The 16,822-nt window shown below is 35.9% G+C and overlaps 1 protein-coding gene across 2 annotated transcripts in view; it reads right to left on the bottom strand.

Moving 5' to 3' along the window:
- Nucleotides 1-13,889, bottom strand: part of LOC128985991 (uncharacterized) — a 38,071-nt gene extending 24,182 nt beyond the window's left edge. For both annotated transcript variants that reach the window (XM_054406033.1, XM_054406034.1), the window contains exons 1-5: nucleotides 13,699-13,889; nucleotides 9,209-9,273; nucleotides 7,332-7,497; nucleotides 1,466-1,648; nucleotides 1,108-1,204 (exon numbers count right to left, since the gene is read on the bottom strand). In XM_054406033.1, coding sequence (XP_054262008.1) covers nucleotides 1,108-1,204; nucleotides 1,466-1,648; nucleotides 7,332-7,497; nucleotides 9,209-9,273; nucleotides 13,699-13,737 — 550 coding nt within the window. In that variant the 5' untranslated portion in view covers nucleotides 13,738-13,889. The remainder of the gene's footprint in view (nucleotides 1-1,107; nucleotides 1,205-1,465; nucleotides 1,649-7,331; nucleotides 7,498-9,208; nucleotides 9,274-13,698) is intronic.
- Nucleotides 13,890-16,822: the final 2,933 nt, after the last annotated feature.

Below are 16,822 nucleotides of genomic sequence, written 5' to 3'. Positions count from 1 at the left end.
TAGCTGGTATTCAAGGATAATTCAATTCTTTTTGTGGCCTATTTTCTTTTTCTCAAGACACTCCACATGATGCATCCATCTCATTGAATTCTTTTTCTTGTCCTTTCCAGTAATAAAAACTTCTGGCTAATGTGTTAGTTTTCAATACTATATTCCTAAGTGTAAATTCTTCATAACAATTCCAGTAAGGGATGTAGGAAATCATTACCCTCCACCCGAGGATACAACATTCATGCAGACTCAGCTTACCATTGTAAAATCTGAATATTTTAACAGACTGGCTATTTTGTAAAGTGTGCACTATTAAATTTATTAAATTAAATCTTATTAAATTCCACGTCATGGGAAGTTTCTTTGACACCAGTCTATGATCTGAACTCACTTTATTGTTCTGACTGATTCCTAATCAGTCAGAACAATAAAGTGAGTGTATGTTTTCCTAAAACATCAATTTGGTCAATGCAAGAACTGTTTTCTGTAAAAAATCTAAAGAGAAAATTCGCATTTCTATAATAGTTTTATATTCCGAACTCTATTTTGTAATCAAAGCATGATAAATAAAAAAAATAATTTTACAAGTAAAATGCAGACATGGATGGAAGAATTTATTTCTGGGTTAAAAACTGTGATTAGAGGTTTTTGGTTTTTGGTCAGTTTCTTCCTTGTCTATAATTTTCTTAAGCTTTCATCAATGTTCAAGAGGCAAAAGCAATCGGTTTTTGAGTTCCATCAGGATAAAACAGAGAGAGATAACAGCACCTAGCCCAACAGGAGATGCGTCAGTTGCTAATAGCAGTAAATTTGGATTGTAATGGCAAAGAATAGTATCAAATAAATACAATTTTGGAATCTATCTACTTCGGTTTTTAAAAAACAGATTTGTTTCGATAATTAATTTACACACTGTATTAACTGTAATTAATAGCAAACTGTAATTTTTGCTGGTAGTTATGCTGGAGATTTTTAATCTTTTAAATATATTATGACAGGTTATTTTTTACTTATATAAAACCCGCTGGAGGGACTAAACATAATTAAAATCAGGACAAAGGTCCTATTTTAGGTATCTGGATTTATTGATTTTACTGAATGGTCGAGTCTGTTTACCCAGAACATCCTCTCTGAGGCCTGATAGTGGAGGAGGGTCAGAAGTCCAGTCAAGTTCTGGTGCACTCAGCTGCAGTATACAGGTGTGGACAGCAAACTGTAACATAGTCAATTATTATGTCTTTCTTCAATTTAAATTTAAATTAGGCCTACTTTAATTCAAAACTATTATCAACGTAGGAACAAAACTATCTTCTTTTCCCTTGACGTCTGTCAAAAAACATTTGTGGAAGACTTTATGAAGTATTACATAGGTAAACAACATATGCCATATTGTTGTTATACCATTCTTCAGATAATGTATATTTAATTATCTGGGCTTAATATTCCAAAATCATGGAGAATAAGAGGGGCTTACCTTTTTTTCATTGCTCGATGCGATGGTAAGATCGGAGAAGTAACCGTCCTCCAAAGCAGGCAATAAGCTGAAAGTTGCATCTGATGTCTGGCTAGGCTCAGTAGCTGATGAACGACGGCAATGCAGCACACACCAGCCATCACATATCATCAGCATTTGGTCATGTGCCTCTGGCTGATCCACCTGATACATTCAAAATGATTCGTAAATCTTTATAATTAATACGCCATCATAAAATTACGCAATTAAACTCATCCTGTATTTCTTAGACAATTTTGATCATTCACATCTCATTGGAAAGAGTGTATCACATAGGTACTTTCGAAAAAGCCCGAATTTTAAAGTTCCCATGTTTTCTTTATGAAAAAAAATGTTTACATTATGATCAGCTGGATGATTTAATTGCTGTTAATATTTTAGTTGCAATTAAAGGAAACACTTGCTACAAACATTTACTGACTTGGTTTAAATTTAATACAGTGAAACCATGGTGGAAGTAAATAAGGTGTGCTACTGCGCATCGTAGCCGGCTGCAGGCGGTGCGGGGAGGGGTATCGTGACGTCACCTTGGGGGCAAACTTGCCTCGCGACCATATCGAGCAGTGACGCTGCTCTAATAAAATTGTAATTTTTAATAGTAAGAACCGATAAAAATTCCTGAAACTTTGCATAGTCATGGACTATTAACATAGGATGCTTATGATTTAAATTTTATTAATTTATTTGAAATAAAAACCATTCAACCACCAATCAAACTTCAAACTTTTTCATACGAACACAAAAAAGTTAGTCAGCTACCAAATCACGTATTATTTGGTCAGGTTTATCAGACCTGCGGGAAAGTTTTAGGGAAAGGTTCTAATTTAACTGTAGTATCGGTTGGATTTCGATAAAAGAATTACTTTTTTAGCTACGAAGAATTATATCAAGCGGCAACGGAGCGCGCGCTCAGCCGATGCCACCGTTTATTGGATAATAAGGCCACGCATTATTATCCAAAACACTGTAGCTACATGTTATAAGGATATACTTTGTATTCTACATTTTAAATGAAATATGCAATATTAACATGTGACAGATATAATAAGTTTTACATTAAAATGCGTTGCAACATCTTCGTTTTTATACAAATTAACTCTCTTTGATAACAGTGCCATAACATTTGTAGGATCGGAAATGAATAACATTTCCTTAACCAAAAACATATTTTATTACATTTTGCAATCTTATAAAAGTATTTACGACCTGAAAGTAAATATCTAAAAAATTAAACATTTCATCACCTCTGGATTTTTCTAAACTTTTTTTTTCTTTAGAAATTTTATTTTTTCAGCAAAATTGCATTGTCTTAGCCTCCTGTTGATTTGTTTGATTTTGATATTTGTTTGACATTTTTGTAGAAAGATGCGTGCCCTATGGAAAACTGACATCTACTGCAACTCGCGGTGAACACCGAAACGAAAAAAACAAACAACACGTGATCATCCCCCGCACACACCCCCGCATCCGAGCCAAAGTTGCGACATAGATAACAACCCCAGTGAAATAGGATCCTAGCTGTCAAATTAAACTGGAATATACAATTTTTTTATCATGGTATTACATGAGTGAAACAATTTTACATTTTAACCTGATTATAAATAGGTACAATGTTTAATCACCAACTTATTCTTTAAAAGAGTACATTTTATTTTATATACTACGTTAAATACATTCCTTTGCGTTAAAGATAATTTATTATTTAAACCACTATTTGCAAACTTTTGTTTTAACTAATCAACAACGTTTTGCAATACTTTAAATGCAATTTGTCAACGTTAACTCTTTTCACAGAGGAGACAATATTATATATTCTCTGCGAACTACGAAATAACCCATATTCAAACAGGGAAAAACACACTGAAGTCAACAGAACAACAATTTTTCACATAAAAATATAAAAACAGGAATAAAAATATCACTGATACTATATTCATGAAACTACATTATTTGTTGGGTGGCAATGTGTGAGTGTGATTAATGCAGTACTTGGCAACTGACTTGACTCGCAGCACGCGCTCCGATCACGCGCTCATATAACTTAGCATATCTCAGGAAATAACGCCTCTAACGGTATATAGTTTGAAGGAAAGTTAAATTTGGATCTTTATCTAAAACTTTCCCGCTGGTCAAATGCTTCTAACCAAATAGTACGTGATTTGGTAGCCGACTAACTTTTACATGTTTAGTTTTAAGAAAGGCCAAGTATAAAGAGTGATTACACGCTTAAATTTTTAACAATTACAAACAATTTTTTCACAACACGTATCGTCCACTTATAATTGATGTCCATGTCAAGTTTCATAATTTTTCCTCAATTCTAACAGTTCAAAATGTTGATGTTAATAGAGCAGTGTCACGCTGAGCTATATACGCGCGCGAAGCGGTTTGCCCCCAAGGTGACGTCACGTCGCGATGCGCAGAACGGTCTCAAACTCGTCCGGCTGAGTAGCACACCGCCGTAGGCCTAGTGTTATTATAGTGTTATGTTAGTGTTACATCTCTTAGTAACACTAAGTCCTCAGGTTAGGATGAAATTTCTCTTTTGTCATGAGTTTTTAAATTTATCGAACACCCATTATGCCAAATAGTAAATCAGCCCCTTGAGGAGGGGGTTTTTCCTGATAAGCTTAAGTTTGCTGAGATTAAACTGCTGTTCAAAAAGGGTGATGTCAACGATCCCTCTAACTACCGCCCATTGCCTTGTTTTTCAAAGATTTTTTAAAAATTTTTAAAGATTCAACTAATAGAATTTTTAGAAAGCATTTATCTAATAAATGATTCACAGTTTAGTTTCTACCCAGGAATAAGTACTGAAAAAACCATAAAAAAATTATTAACTGCATTGCGGAAGCTTTGGATGGATAGCAGAAGACTGTGGGTGTGCTATGTGACCTATCCAAGGCTTTTGACTGTGTGGATCATCAGATACTCATAGAAAAATTAAGTATGCATAGAATTAAAAATACTGAATTAAAACGGTTTATATCCTATTTGAAAACCGAAAACAAAGACTTACTTAAAAAAAAAATGCTGAGAAATTATAAATCAGAGTGGAACATTAACCACTGTGGAGTTCCTCAGGGCTCCATTCTTGGCACTTGTTTATTTATGATATATCACATTTATAATATTAGTAAGATGGTCAGGGGTCTCCGATTTACAGCCCGAGAACAGATTTTATCCGGCCCGCAAAGGCCTACTGGAAAATAATTGTTTTTATATAATTGGTATAAATAGATGATCGCCAAAGTTGCGGCAACAGCCGTAAGTAGGCCTAAATGTTTCAGTCTCGGTGATATCGTGATTGTCATTCACGATCGCGGCAACTCGGCGATATCATGGTCATCACTCATGGTCGCGGCAATACTTGTAAGTAAATTTAGCTGTCTCGGTAATAATTTGATCGTCATTCCCGATTGCGGTAACACTTGTACCGGTAAGTAAATATTACAGTCTCTGTGATCACGTTATCGTCAGTCACGGTCGTCAAGGTCGCGGCAATAACCGTAGGTAAATGTTGCAGTCTCGGCGATAACGTGATTGTCTTTTGCGATCTTGTCAATTTGGCAATACCGTGGTCGTCACTCAAGGTCACGGCAACACCCGTAAGTAAATGTTGCTGTCTTGGTAATAATTTGATCAGTATTCTCGATTGCCTTAAAGTCAAACAATCAGAACACTCACGCCAACACTCAGAAGTAAATGTTATGGTCTCTGTGATAACATCATTGTCATTCGCGATTGCGGCAACACTCGCAAGCATATTTTGCGGTCTCTATGATACCGCGATCATCAATCAGGTTCGCGGCAATAACCGTAAGCAAATGTTGCGGTCTGGGTGATACCGTGATCGTCACTCACGAGCACGGCAATACCCGGAAGTATATGTTGCAAACTCGGCGATCGTCATTCGCAATCGCAGCAACACTCGCTAGCATATTTTGTGGTCTCGGCGATAATGCGATCGCAACTTCACTGTGAACATATCGTGCGGTATCAGTAAAATTTCTGTGATGATCTCCAGTGATCGTGATTTACTTATGATGTTAGAAGAGGGCCAATTGACCGCCTTTAATGAATTGATAGTTATTGGCTATTGGTGATCATTGTAGTCCTTGGTACATACCGAATTCAAGTACAATTCTCGGTGCCCAGGTTTTTCTGGATACCCAGATACCCTGTTTAAATATGTGTATAGTACACCTCTCTCACACTTTCCACGTTTTTTCCAATGATAGAAATTGGCTGTAAGCATGTGCCTAGTGATCAAGCTATCTTAATACAGATCTTCCAAGCTAAGTGAACCTTTGAATTGAAAACAATCCTGAGGATCAGGACAATAAACTTTAATCCTGATTTGGCTGACCTTAAAGTGGCAAATACAAAAGTATCCCTGATGATAGTTTTAGCTTCAGACTTCTTGTAAACTCATTGTCAATTATTCTTATCGTCATTACAATTAAATGTTAAATCAAGTAAACTTAGTAGTACTTATCGAACATATTTAGCTACTCATGTACATCAGTCCTACATAAAAACTTCTATTATAGAATAAATACTAATATCATGGTAAATATACTGTAAAGTTAATTTATAGGCTAGAAGCCTACCTTTCTTATGAATTTGAATATTCATAAGCCTACTATCTTACTAATATTATAAATGTGAAAGTTTGTGTGTTTGTTTGTTTGTTTGATTGAAGTTCAATTACGCATTAATTAGGTACTGGAGAGATTGGGCTGAAATTTGGCATGATGATAGCTCACATTCCCGATTAACATATAGGCAAATTCTTATCTCAAAAATCCTTACGGGCTCCGCCCCAGTGGCTCTGGAGTTTCCCATGTTAACCTTATGAGTACTTATATTTAAATGGAATTAAAGAATTTAGTCAGCTATTGCAACTAAAATGGTTGGTTCTATGTTATGCAAAACCATTAAAAGTTATAAGATTTACCAACAGGGTGCAGCACTATTATTTTTTTTTTTCATTTATGACAACAGCTAATTTGAATTAAGCGGCAACAAAAAACTGTGATACACAATGAGAACCGTCTGTTTACAGTTTTGTTTATCTTTTTAATTTCACAAATAATTTGTGATATTTTGTGAATCTTTAATAATTTATTTTTACTATTGTTTGGGTGAAGTGGTAGAACATTATGGCTATGGTAGATGTGTAATACTATAGCATACCGTAAATTTAAAGAAGCAAATTTTATCATACTGTGTCCTCCCCCATTGCAAACGCAAAGCTTCAGTATAACTGCAATAAGCATTTTATACTTATGCCAATCTCGTACGAAGGACGGACCACGTACTCTGCTAGTAATAGTATAAATATGACAAACACAGTTTATATACCCATAAATAATTATGTAAGGTAGGTCAATTATTTTGTTTGATGACGGTATAATTCACAAAAAAAGTAACTTACAGAATTTTAGTTAGTCAAAAGGTTATGTAGCAACAAAAAGTCAGCATGAAATGTTCAAACTTCATCGCTGAGCTCTTAGAAAACTACCGCTTTATGGGTTATTTGGAGGGGGGCTACCTTTCTACACTGAAATGCTAACGTTCCGGCCCGCCTTTCCTCCAAAAATTTTCAATGTGGCCCTTGAGTAAAAAAGGTTTGAGACCCTGAGATACGTTATGAATGATCTATGTAATGCTACTAAGATTTCCAACTTTCAATACGCAGATGATACAGCTCTAATATGTAAAGGACAAAACAATTAGTTCATACAAGCCTCAATAACTCAGGAATTTCAACTCCTCGGGGACTGACAAATCCCCGACAAATTAAACTACAGCCCATACTCACTCTAAACTCTATGATGTGCCCTTGGTAGGCCCCGAAACGTATGGCCACTCCGGACATGGACGAGCCTAAGACGTCGTAAGTTTCACATGTGAACAACGGAAGACCCTCGGCACCAGAGGCTGGACTCCAGGTTACGTCTCCGTTCTCTTCCAGCAGCATAATTGTACTGGCCACAGAACAAAGACAAATTTAAATGAAACAAGGTTTCCACTCATTGACGGCGCTTCAATGGTGGTGTGTAAAGTAAAAAATCACAACTGCAGTGGGCGATTGTAACAGAGCTTTGCGGATGATGCTAAACTCGCTTTTCCAATGTGTCACTTTCTGTTCCTACCATTTACTATATATACAAGCTGTTTGCCCGTCCTACGTACGGGAATCGAGTAGTCCATTATATCTGTTTATAGTGTGTCCATTACTAATTCAAGTATATTTTAAAGAGTTCAACATTTTTAGTAAAGACAAAGCTGCCAAGATGAATGAAAACATGTGATCATTGTTATTTTCCCAACCCCAAAAAGTCGAGTATTAAAATAGTTTTCATAAGCTTTCTTTTGAAGATTCGTGGGCTTCGATTTGTATACAGCACTGGTTATATAATTTTACTTATTTCCTATAATCAATGACAAAATAACAGAGTAATTAAACTAACCTAATAGTTCTATAGAATATTCTTTTATTTAACCAGCTGTTAGTTATAACAAATTATATTGCACTAAAACAAATTAAATATTTTAAAGACTGCTAAAAAAATAACTGAGAACATCTAGTATTTTACTATGTATATTTAAATAATCTCTCATCCTCTTACGGAATAAATGAAAGCACCAATGATTATAACATTACACATAGTATAAATAAGTCAATTCTACGTACCGGTATGTCATTTTATTTTCATCCAAATGCTGAATTTGTGTTGAAAACACTGAATGTTTACAGCTGTTACGTTAAGCAAATGGAATTGTACTAAAAGCTAGAGTAGAATGTTAGCGTCGGCTGCTAGACTTTTTAAAATTTAAAACTTAATTTCTAAAAAACTGTAATTCTAAACTAAAATTATGGCTTCGACATTCCCTAGTTTTCAAAATTAATTTTCTTTTAACACAAAAATCATGAAAATCCGTTAAGTGGTTGATTCAGAATCGTGAAATAAAAAAACCCTGTCACGTTTTAATATATAGGATAGTATAGGAAAGCTGTCTTATACTAAGTTAGGCTGATTCCTACGCTAACTGACCTTTGAAATCGTTTAATAACATGTAAGCTAAAAAATGGATAGAAAATATTTTAAACTTAGGTAGGGTATATTGAATGAATAAAATTTTCAGGATAGCAAGTGCTTTCTTTCTAGAAGCTAGTAATGAACTCGGAATGAAAAATTAAATCCTTGACATTATTTTTGATAGTGAATATTAAGTTAAAATGTTTGTAGGTTAAAGTGGAATTCATAAGTTATCTTTCATGATAAAATGCTACACAAAACCTCAGAGCTCAATTACTCGGACAAGTAGGCCTATCTGACCTAGTAATCCTGTCAACAGCTACCAACAATAAAATGCAAGAAAATGGCTTTTTTTAATTAATTTTCTTTTCTATTATTATTAGTAAAATTAAAAATGAACCCCTGTAAAACCCGCTAAAACCAAATAATAATAATAGCCTAATGAAGGTGGATGGAACTTCAATGGAAGATCTGCAAAGCTCAGAACAAAGAGGTGTTTATGTGCAGCTTAAATAAAAATTAAATTGAGATTAGGTTTTTATAATTTATAAATCACAGCTTTTATAGGCTAATTTTAGTTTCACCAGCTTAGTTGAACTGTGATATTCAAAAAATTTAGAACTAAAGAACTTGAGGCTAAGTTTTTCGTACACACCCCTCAATGCCTGTTGGCTCTTGATGACTTGGCCCACTTCCTGGCTGTATTATGCACATGGTGATCTGAAAAATTACAAAAATATGGACTAAGCCTAGAGTAGAAAATTCTCTATAAGAAAATAGCCATTTGTAAGTAGCTTTATAACTGCCAGCTATACCAACCAGAAAGACTAGGACTGTTTTGGAATATACAATAGGATATAATTATGTGTTATTGACTGACACATTATTGTCGGGACCACGTAAGTTTGCAGTTGAGGGAGGAGCCTAATTACCATATGGTTTTGAATGAACCAATGAGATCCGTGCGGTGTTGCCAAATCTAATAATACCAGCTGATTTTAAAATATTGCTTAGTATATTTTAATTAGTGTTGTCAACGGGTGATGTGGCAACGTCGCACTAGCCTTGTCTTGTGATTGGCTGCCACCAACTGCAAACTTACGTGGTCCCGACAATAAATAATTAATATAACATATGTTAGGCCTACTGAATGAATTGCCAGTTGTTTTTTTTCTAAAATCATTGTATCTTACAGGATCGCTAAATTTTTCATAAAAATGAGTCCAGTAACTTAGTCACAATATGCCTAGAAAAATGGAGCCCTTATCTCACGATAATATTTCAGACAGGCTAGCAGGTTATGTTGGTGGTTGAACTGTCTTAAAAAACTAATTGATCCATAACTCAGTCAACCTCTTGGCTGCAATCTCCAAGGGACCACAGGTCAAATTAAACCGATCAGCTGGTAATAACATTGATACCAAGGATTTAAGAAGGACTAGTGGTCGTCCTGTGGTCGAAACTCGACCAAAAATAATTAATGTACAGACTTCTCTATTTTCTCCCCACACTGTTAATAAAACATGTGATTGGGATTTCTTCCATTTGTTTTGATTTTCTGTTTACATTTTGTTGTTATTTCGTCACCATCATGGCAACCCAGTTGGTCCATGTTAATTTTTAGAAGTTTTCAAGTTCGTTTTTTGTGCTTATTTTTTAGCCTATTTTAATTTTTAAAGGGATTCTGCACATCTACAGGCAAATATCTTTCTAACAGTATGCGTAGATTTCCCCTGCGATGCACACGAGCTGAGAAAAAAGGTTTTAAAGAAACATGCTTGCCTATTAATATATAGATAGATTAGTGCAAGAAAATTGATTGAGACAATATCACCATGGGGCAATTGGTGTATTCCCTGTCCATTAGGTTTAAAATGGAAACTATAACAAAAAGGTCTTCTGGGATTGGTGCTTGACAGATTCCAGGATTAGATTGGAATAAGATAAAAATAAAAAGAACTGTGTTTAGTCTAATCTGTGACAGGCTTAGATGGGTTTATCAATTGAGGCAGCTTAAAAAAAAACTCTCATTGAGCAGTAGCTTATGTGACACTCAGCCCACTGGGTGTTGTTTTACACATAGGGCGCCCGGGAAAAGGGGCTCCTTTAGAGCCGAGCTTCAGAGACAAATTGACTTTTATACATTTAATTTTAACAATTTTGAGGCAATCGATGAGGCGGTAGACAGTATCACCATAGTAACATATTTCGAATATAGTTGTTCCTTAATCCTTACGAAAGAGAAAGAGCAATGGGGCAATTGTACTATAGAACAAAAGTTCTCACAGAATCTATCCTTACAGTATGAAGGGCCAAAAGGCACTCATGGAATAACTTTTGTAGCAACTTGGAAGGGATTAGATACCGTACATCCAGAATAAATACAAGGTTCTTTCTAGGAACAGGTCCATCACCCTCGGTTCCATTGAGGGACGGGTGGAGTTAAGACTTTTGAACCCAGCGAAATACTTAAGGTCATGGCAAGAACTCACTTCCCTGGTTGCAATGTCTCCACTGTGCTGCAGGAAGAGGTGAGAACTGAGCGATCTGATATATGGCTGCATGCCACTCACTCTATGTGGAGTAGCCTACTAACAGTACTGCCTGCTGTACAATTACTTTTAGCAAGGTAAGATGAGCTGTAAGTCTGCTACACCCCTTCAAAATGCAGGGTCCAGATGAGGTAAGATTGGGCTCTTTACAAGGTCTAGATACCCTTATACCAGTGCTTTGTAAGTTGTTCAGGGCAAGCTTAGCTTTGGGTCAATGTCCGTTTTGGATGGAGCTATTTTGCATAGCATTCATCCCAAACCAGGAAGGGACAGATACACTGTTCTCAAGTCATTCATACCTATTTCTTTATCTTCATTTTTTCTGAAGATCCTGGAAAAACTGGTCTTAAAATATGTGGGGGACACAGCTCCTAGGATAAGTCTAAGGCTTCATCAAAAACTAGTATGCATATATTGCAGGAAGATCATGTGAGCCTGTGTTGCACTACTTGGCAAGCAGGATTGAGAAAGCTCTAGAGTGCAAAGAGGTTGCCCTGGATGCATTTCTTGACATTCAGGGTGCCTTTAATGTGTCTAGAGCACGGGGTTTTCATGATGTTGTTTGCAAATTTATCAAGTCGTTGCTCCAAAGCAGGGGACAATCAAAGCAAGAACAACTCAAGGATGCATCCAAGTCCTTTCTCCCCTCCTTTGGAACTTGGTAGCAGATAACCTCGTAACGACTTTAAATGATAGTGGGGTCTTTGCCTTAGGCTATGCTGACTTAGCAATATTGGTACGTACAATCTGGGTTGGCAAGTTCCACAGAACAATTACTTATTACTGATCTGATGAATGAGCTCTAAGAGTTGTTGACCTTTGGTGTCTTTAAGTCGGTCTCTTTATTAATCCCGGTAAAGTTGTAATGGTAACTTACCCTTCAAAAAAGGAGGATACTGGAAGGGATCGGCTAATACTGCAGGGTAGGTACTGAAATTGTGCAGAACCAGTTTATCCATGATCAGTCATCTGCTACTAGTAGGGGGTTTTATTCTCTCAATAAGTCTAATAATCATTGTTGTGAAGACTCACTCAATGGGCGCGTTCTGGGAACATGTACCGGTGCATGTTCTGGAACCTGCAGATTAACCGGTGACTTATTCACTGGTACCCCCCCCAAGGGAAGAGTCTCAGTACAGTATCACAGAACGGTTAGTCACCGGTTTACGGTATACATCGAATTATAATTTACACATACACCTACTATTTACTTTATAATATTTAAATCAAACAAACTTACCCTCACAGAATAAATGATTTGAAAATTATTCACTTATTACGTAAAATATAAACCCCTCATAGAATATTATTCACTCATTAGTTACGTAATATAACCTATAAAATTATGTTGTTTACCTTATGATTGCCAGGTTCTTGATGAAATAATAATGTAAAGCTCTATGTACCTTTCGCCACAAGTGTGGCATCCTTAGGAGCTGTGAGAAGAAACCAGACACAGCTCCTGAGGATGCCACACTTGTGGTGAAATGTACATAGAGCTTAACATTATTATTTCATCAAGAACCTGGCAATCAAAAGGTAAACAACATAATTAATTATTTGTTCTTGAATCTGGGAATACCACATAAAAACCAATGAAAACTTATGAACATTATTCGATGGACCCGACATCTAGTACGGTAGCTGCATACTGTTGTCCAAGAAACTGACCAATCAGAGGCCGCCGATATACTATGCCCTGACAATTTCTCTGGTGCATAAATCTTGCACCAGTGGAGAAAAAAGAGGAAATATCTGTCTCCTGGGTTAACTCACCGGTCTCCCAGAACGACGCATTCTATGCACCGGTCCTGCACCGGTCAGTGTTCCCAGAACGCGCTCACTGTCTTATTTATTGCTACAGTTATGGAAGTTGATGTTATGATGTTGACATCTAAATAAGAAGGGAAGGGATTGTTTTTAAATAGGTAGGCTAACAAATCAGTACCGTGAACTGTTTGTATCATATCAATATTTTTTAAGTAGCCTAGCCTACTTTTATCCCACAACAGTGCATGAGTTTTAGCACCTAGCATCAGGGTTGCCATCCACCTCGAGTCGGGACAGTTCTGACTTTGGTCCCTTTTGACCGTGTTTGTGAATAGGCCTATGTTAATCCTAGTGGGGGGGGGCATCCCAATTTTTCCCTAACCAAATGTGGCAACATGCCTAGCATGGATACACTAGTTAAAATTTGAAGATTATAATATAGGCTAGCTTAAGTTAGAAATTACAATCACTAAGTAAGTTACCTAAGTTAAGCTTGATACATACATAAGACTGACGTTAATTTGTTTTGATAGGCTTTTTAAGGCTGCATTTTACAATAGAAAATAACTAGGTACACATGCCTTATAGGGTAGCCGATCTCAGAAATATTTTTCGTAACTTTACTTATGGCCTAGGGCAACCTAAGAGGGTCATTATTAGGGCCTAAAAAGGGTTGACTAGCGATTATAAACTCTGAAGTAAGTAATAACACTTCAAACATGTAAAATAAATAACACAACTTTGGCCTAGCCGATAAAATAAAAGCATTGATAAAAATCTGAATTGCTGTGCATAGATAAATGGGGGATGAAAGGTTATTTACCTCCCAAGATCCCAAAAACGGTTGAGGAGATTGTGCCATCTTCTCCGGTAAAGCTGATTAATCTAGAATTAAAACATGTAAATTGTATTTTATTTAGCTTAAAAATGATGTAACTACCCCGAATAATCAACAAGCACAAATCTTATATTTTCAATTTTCTCATCAACATTAGCAAAGCAGCATAGCAGACAGCCGTAGTAAGCGACAAGCGTAGTACCATTTTTGACATTTGGAATGGAACGATTTTATAACATGAAAGCATAGAGATACCGATGTAACTGAGCAATATGATAGGTACTATAAGAAAGAGTTTCTTATTATTAGTACAGTACAACGTGAGCGGTTTTATTTTGCAAAATACAAGCATATTAAATATAAATAAATCGAAATAATTAAGCTAGATGTTCAAGTTCTAAAATATATGACAGTACATTATTACATTTCTTTAGCGTACTCACCCACGGCCACCATAGTAACTCCCGCGGCCTTCAAAGTCGCTACGTCACAAGTAGCATCGTTAACAGCTGTTTTGTTTTGAGGCAGCTATTTATGTATTTTTAAGACTACAAAACATACATATTTATCATACCACATTATCATAAGTATGCCAACCTACCTTTGATCGTTATGACAAGGGATCGTTTATCATACCACATTATCATAAGTATGCCAACATACCTTTGATCGTTATGACAAGGGATCGTACACAAAAAGAGCGAGCGCACCTAAAGAAACTTCGGGATGAGCTTGATGAAAGAGTTAAAAAGGGGAGAACCTGACTATATCAAGTACAGAAACGGAGTCCCCACCCTTATTTAAGACCAGCCAAAAAAACTCTTACACTTCCACGGTAACACTCCAAACGTCCTTTTGTACTTTCAAAATGTATATGGCCTTAGAACTAAACTTGAAGAATTGAAGGTAACCGTGAATACTTGCTTTTATAATATTATCTGTCTGTGTGAGACTAATTTACATGACGCCATCTCATCTCCTGAACTTGAACTTCACAACTACAATATCTTTAGGCAAGATAGGTACATAGCTACAAGTAAGAATAAGAATATGTTTATTGTCTTTCAGGCTACATTTTAAGTGATAAGCATGTGTTTTTGTTGGTGTGAAGATTTCTGCAAGATCTTACCTGCTTACATTCCGCCAAATGCAAACGTCAGAACATCAATATTTTACGAAGAAATTTCTTTGGAAGTTGAAGAGATAATTTGTAACCACTTCTTTGCAGGAATAATCATCACTGGTGACTTCAACCAACCCACAACTGACTGGACTTCGCTTGAAAGGGCGCGTGTGAATCGTCTCAAGTGTTGGTTGACCTTGCTCCAACTTTCAATCTCAACCAACTTAATTTATTTTTCTTTCAAATGCTACAATTTAGGTTATGTTCAAACCAAGCGTTGGACGAAAATAGAAAACATAAACTATAAACACGAAATGAGAGGTTATATCGTAGTTAGTTATAATAGTCATCAGCTGATAATAGTATTATTATCATTAAGTGTTGCCAACCTATTTCCAGGCGTACACGGATTACGTGAATAATAAATCCCACTGAGCTATAATTCTAACTGGAGGTAGCACTGAACGTCAACGATGCGTGTCGCCAGCCGCCATGTTTGCGTGAGGTGTGAGTTATAAATAAGCCATGTTATTGGATGAAAAAACTCACTGCTATGCAAACCTAGTTATAGAAGCCATGCTATTGGATGAAAAAACCTGCTGCTATACCAACCTAACAAAATCAGCGACACGCTTTTGACAGACTTCTGCCATGGCAGTGCTACCTCCAGTTATAATTTTAGCTCAGTGATAAATCCACGCTTTTTTGTGTTGTTTGGTTGGAATTCTGATGTGCACCAAAGTATAAACCGTATGACAATAGTAGTTTACACAACGATTGCGTTAAGTTAGTCTTAAGTTAGTAGAAAATTTAAGGCACGAGCCTTGGCGAGTGCCTTAAAAACTTCTACGAGTGTCGTAAAGACTATTAACGCGAGTTGCGTACACTACTTTACCTACGGCCGTTTTTTAATTACTAACAATCTGGGTTATTAATTACTATCAATCACTATTCATTTCTTAGAGAGGTTATGTTTTCGTTTATTGTCATTGCCACAGTGATGCAATGACTTATTGTATAATTAGCTGATTTCATGTAATTACGTGTTTGTAAAACTTCGTTAAATAATACGTTACATTTTTCAGTGAATAGGTTCTGCTAGCAGCATTCTTATTCTTACCATAAACAATGTATCAGGTACAATTAGGGAAATGTTGCATATTTTTCTTTTGGACAACTGAATAATGAAACAGTTAATTTACAGTTAGATCTCAGCATCGAATATGTGGTCCACAACGAGTTGGGTGAAAAAGTGGTTAAGAGAGTTTCAAAATAAACCAGAAGCACATTTATCATTTATCAATTTAACCTTATTTTGTTTAGCCCATTTAATGAATTGCTGGTATGTAATTTCATACCTTTGTTTCGATTTCGGTGGCAAAAGGTTCGCACAAACGGTATGTGCTCTCATTTCCATCTGTCAACTTCACTTTCACTAACTGACATTTTTAAATCAGTTTAATCTACCTTCCTTTAACTTCCACCAACATAAGTTAAGAATACGCGAGTATCAACAGGAACAAGTTGGATCAACAATTAAAATTGTCAACTGATCAGCTGTTTAGTTGAAGATCGAAGCATTACAATTTTACTTCTTTTCTCTCAATCCTTGAACCTCATTGGTCCGTTACCTGTGTTGTTACGAGAAAAACTATGCTGTTATGAAATGAAACTATGCTGTTATGAAAGTAAACAGCTGTTAAGTGAACCTTTTCAATTCCACGAACTGAACTGAAATGGCTACTTTAAAAAAACGGTCGTAGGTAAAGTAAGTAAATACAGCAATTAGCAGCTTTCTGTACTATAAACAGTGCAAGGAAGCCAACTTTGTTAGGTGAGTGTAGGAAAATAAATTATTGTCATATTTAAACAAACTAAGAATCAAATGATCTTTTGCGCAACAACACTGAAAATTATAAGCTAATAATTTTAATATCACTTTAGTGTAAGCATAATTTAACTAAGTTATTTGTTGATTAGTAAACA

The sequence above is a fragment of the Macrosteles quadrilineatus genome, unplaced genomic scaffold, assembly GCF_028750875.1.
Source record: "Macrosteles quadrilineatus isolate MER2022 unplaced genomic scaffold, UCM_ALF_1.0 Scaffold_2__2_contigs__length_208266976, whole genome shotgun sequence".
NCBI classification, from domain to species: domain Eukaryota; kingdom Metazoa; phylum Arthropoda; class Insecta; order Hemiptera; family Cicadellidae; genus Macrosteles; species Macrosteles quadrilineatus.
This window is presented reverse-complemented; position numbering and strand designations above follow the sequence as displayed.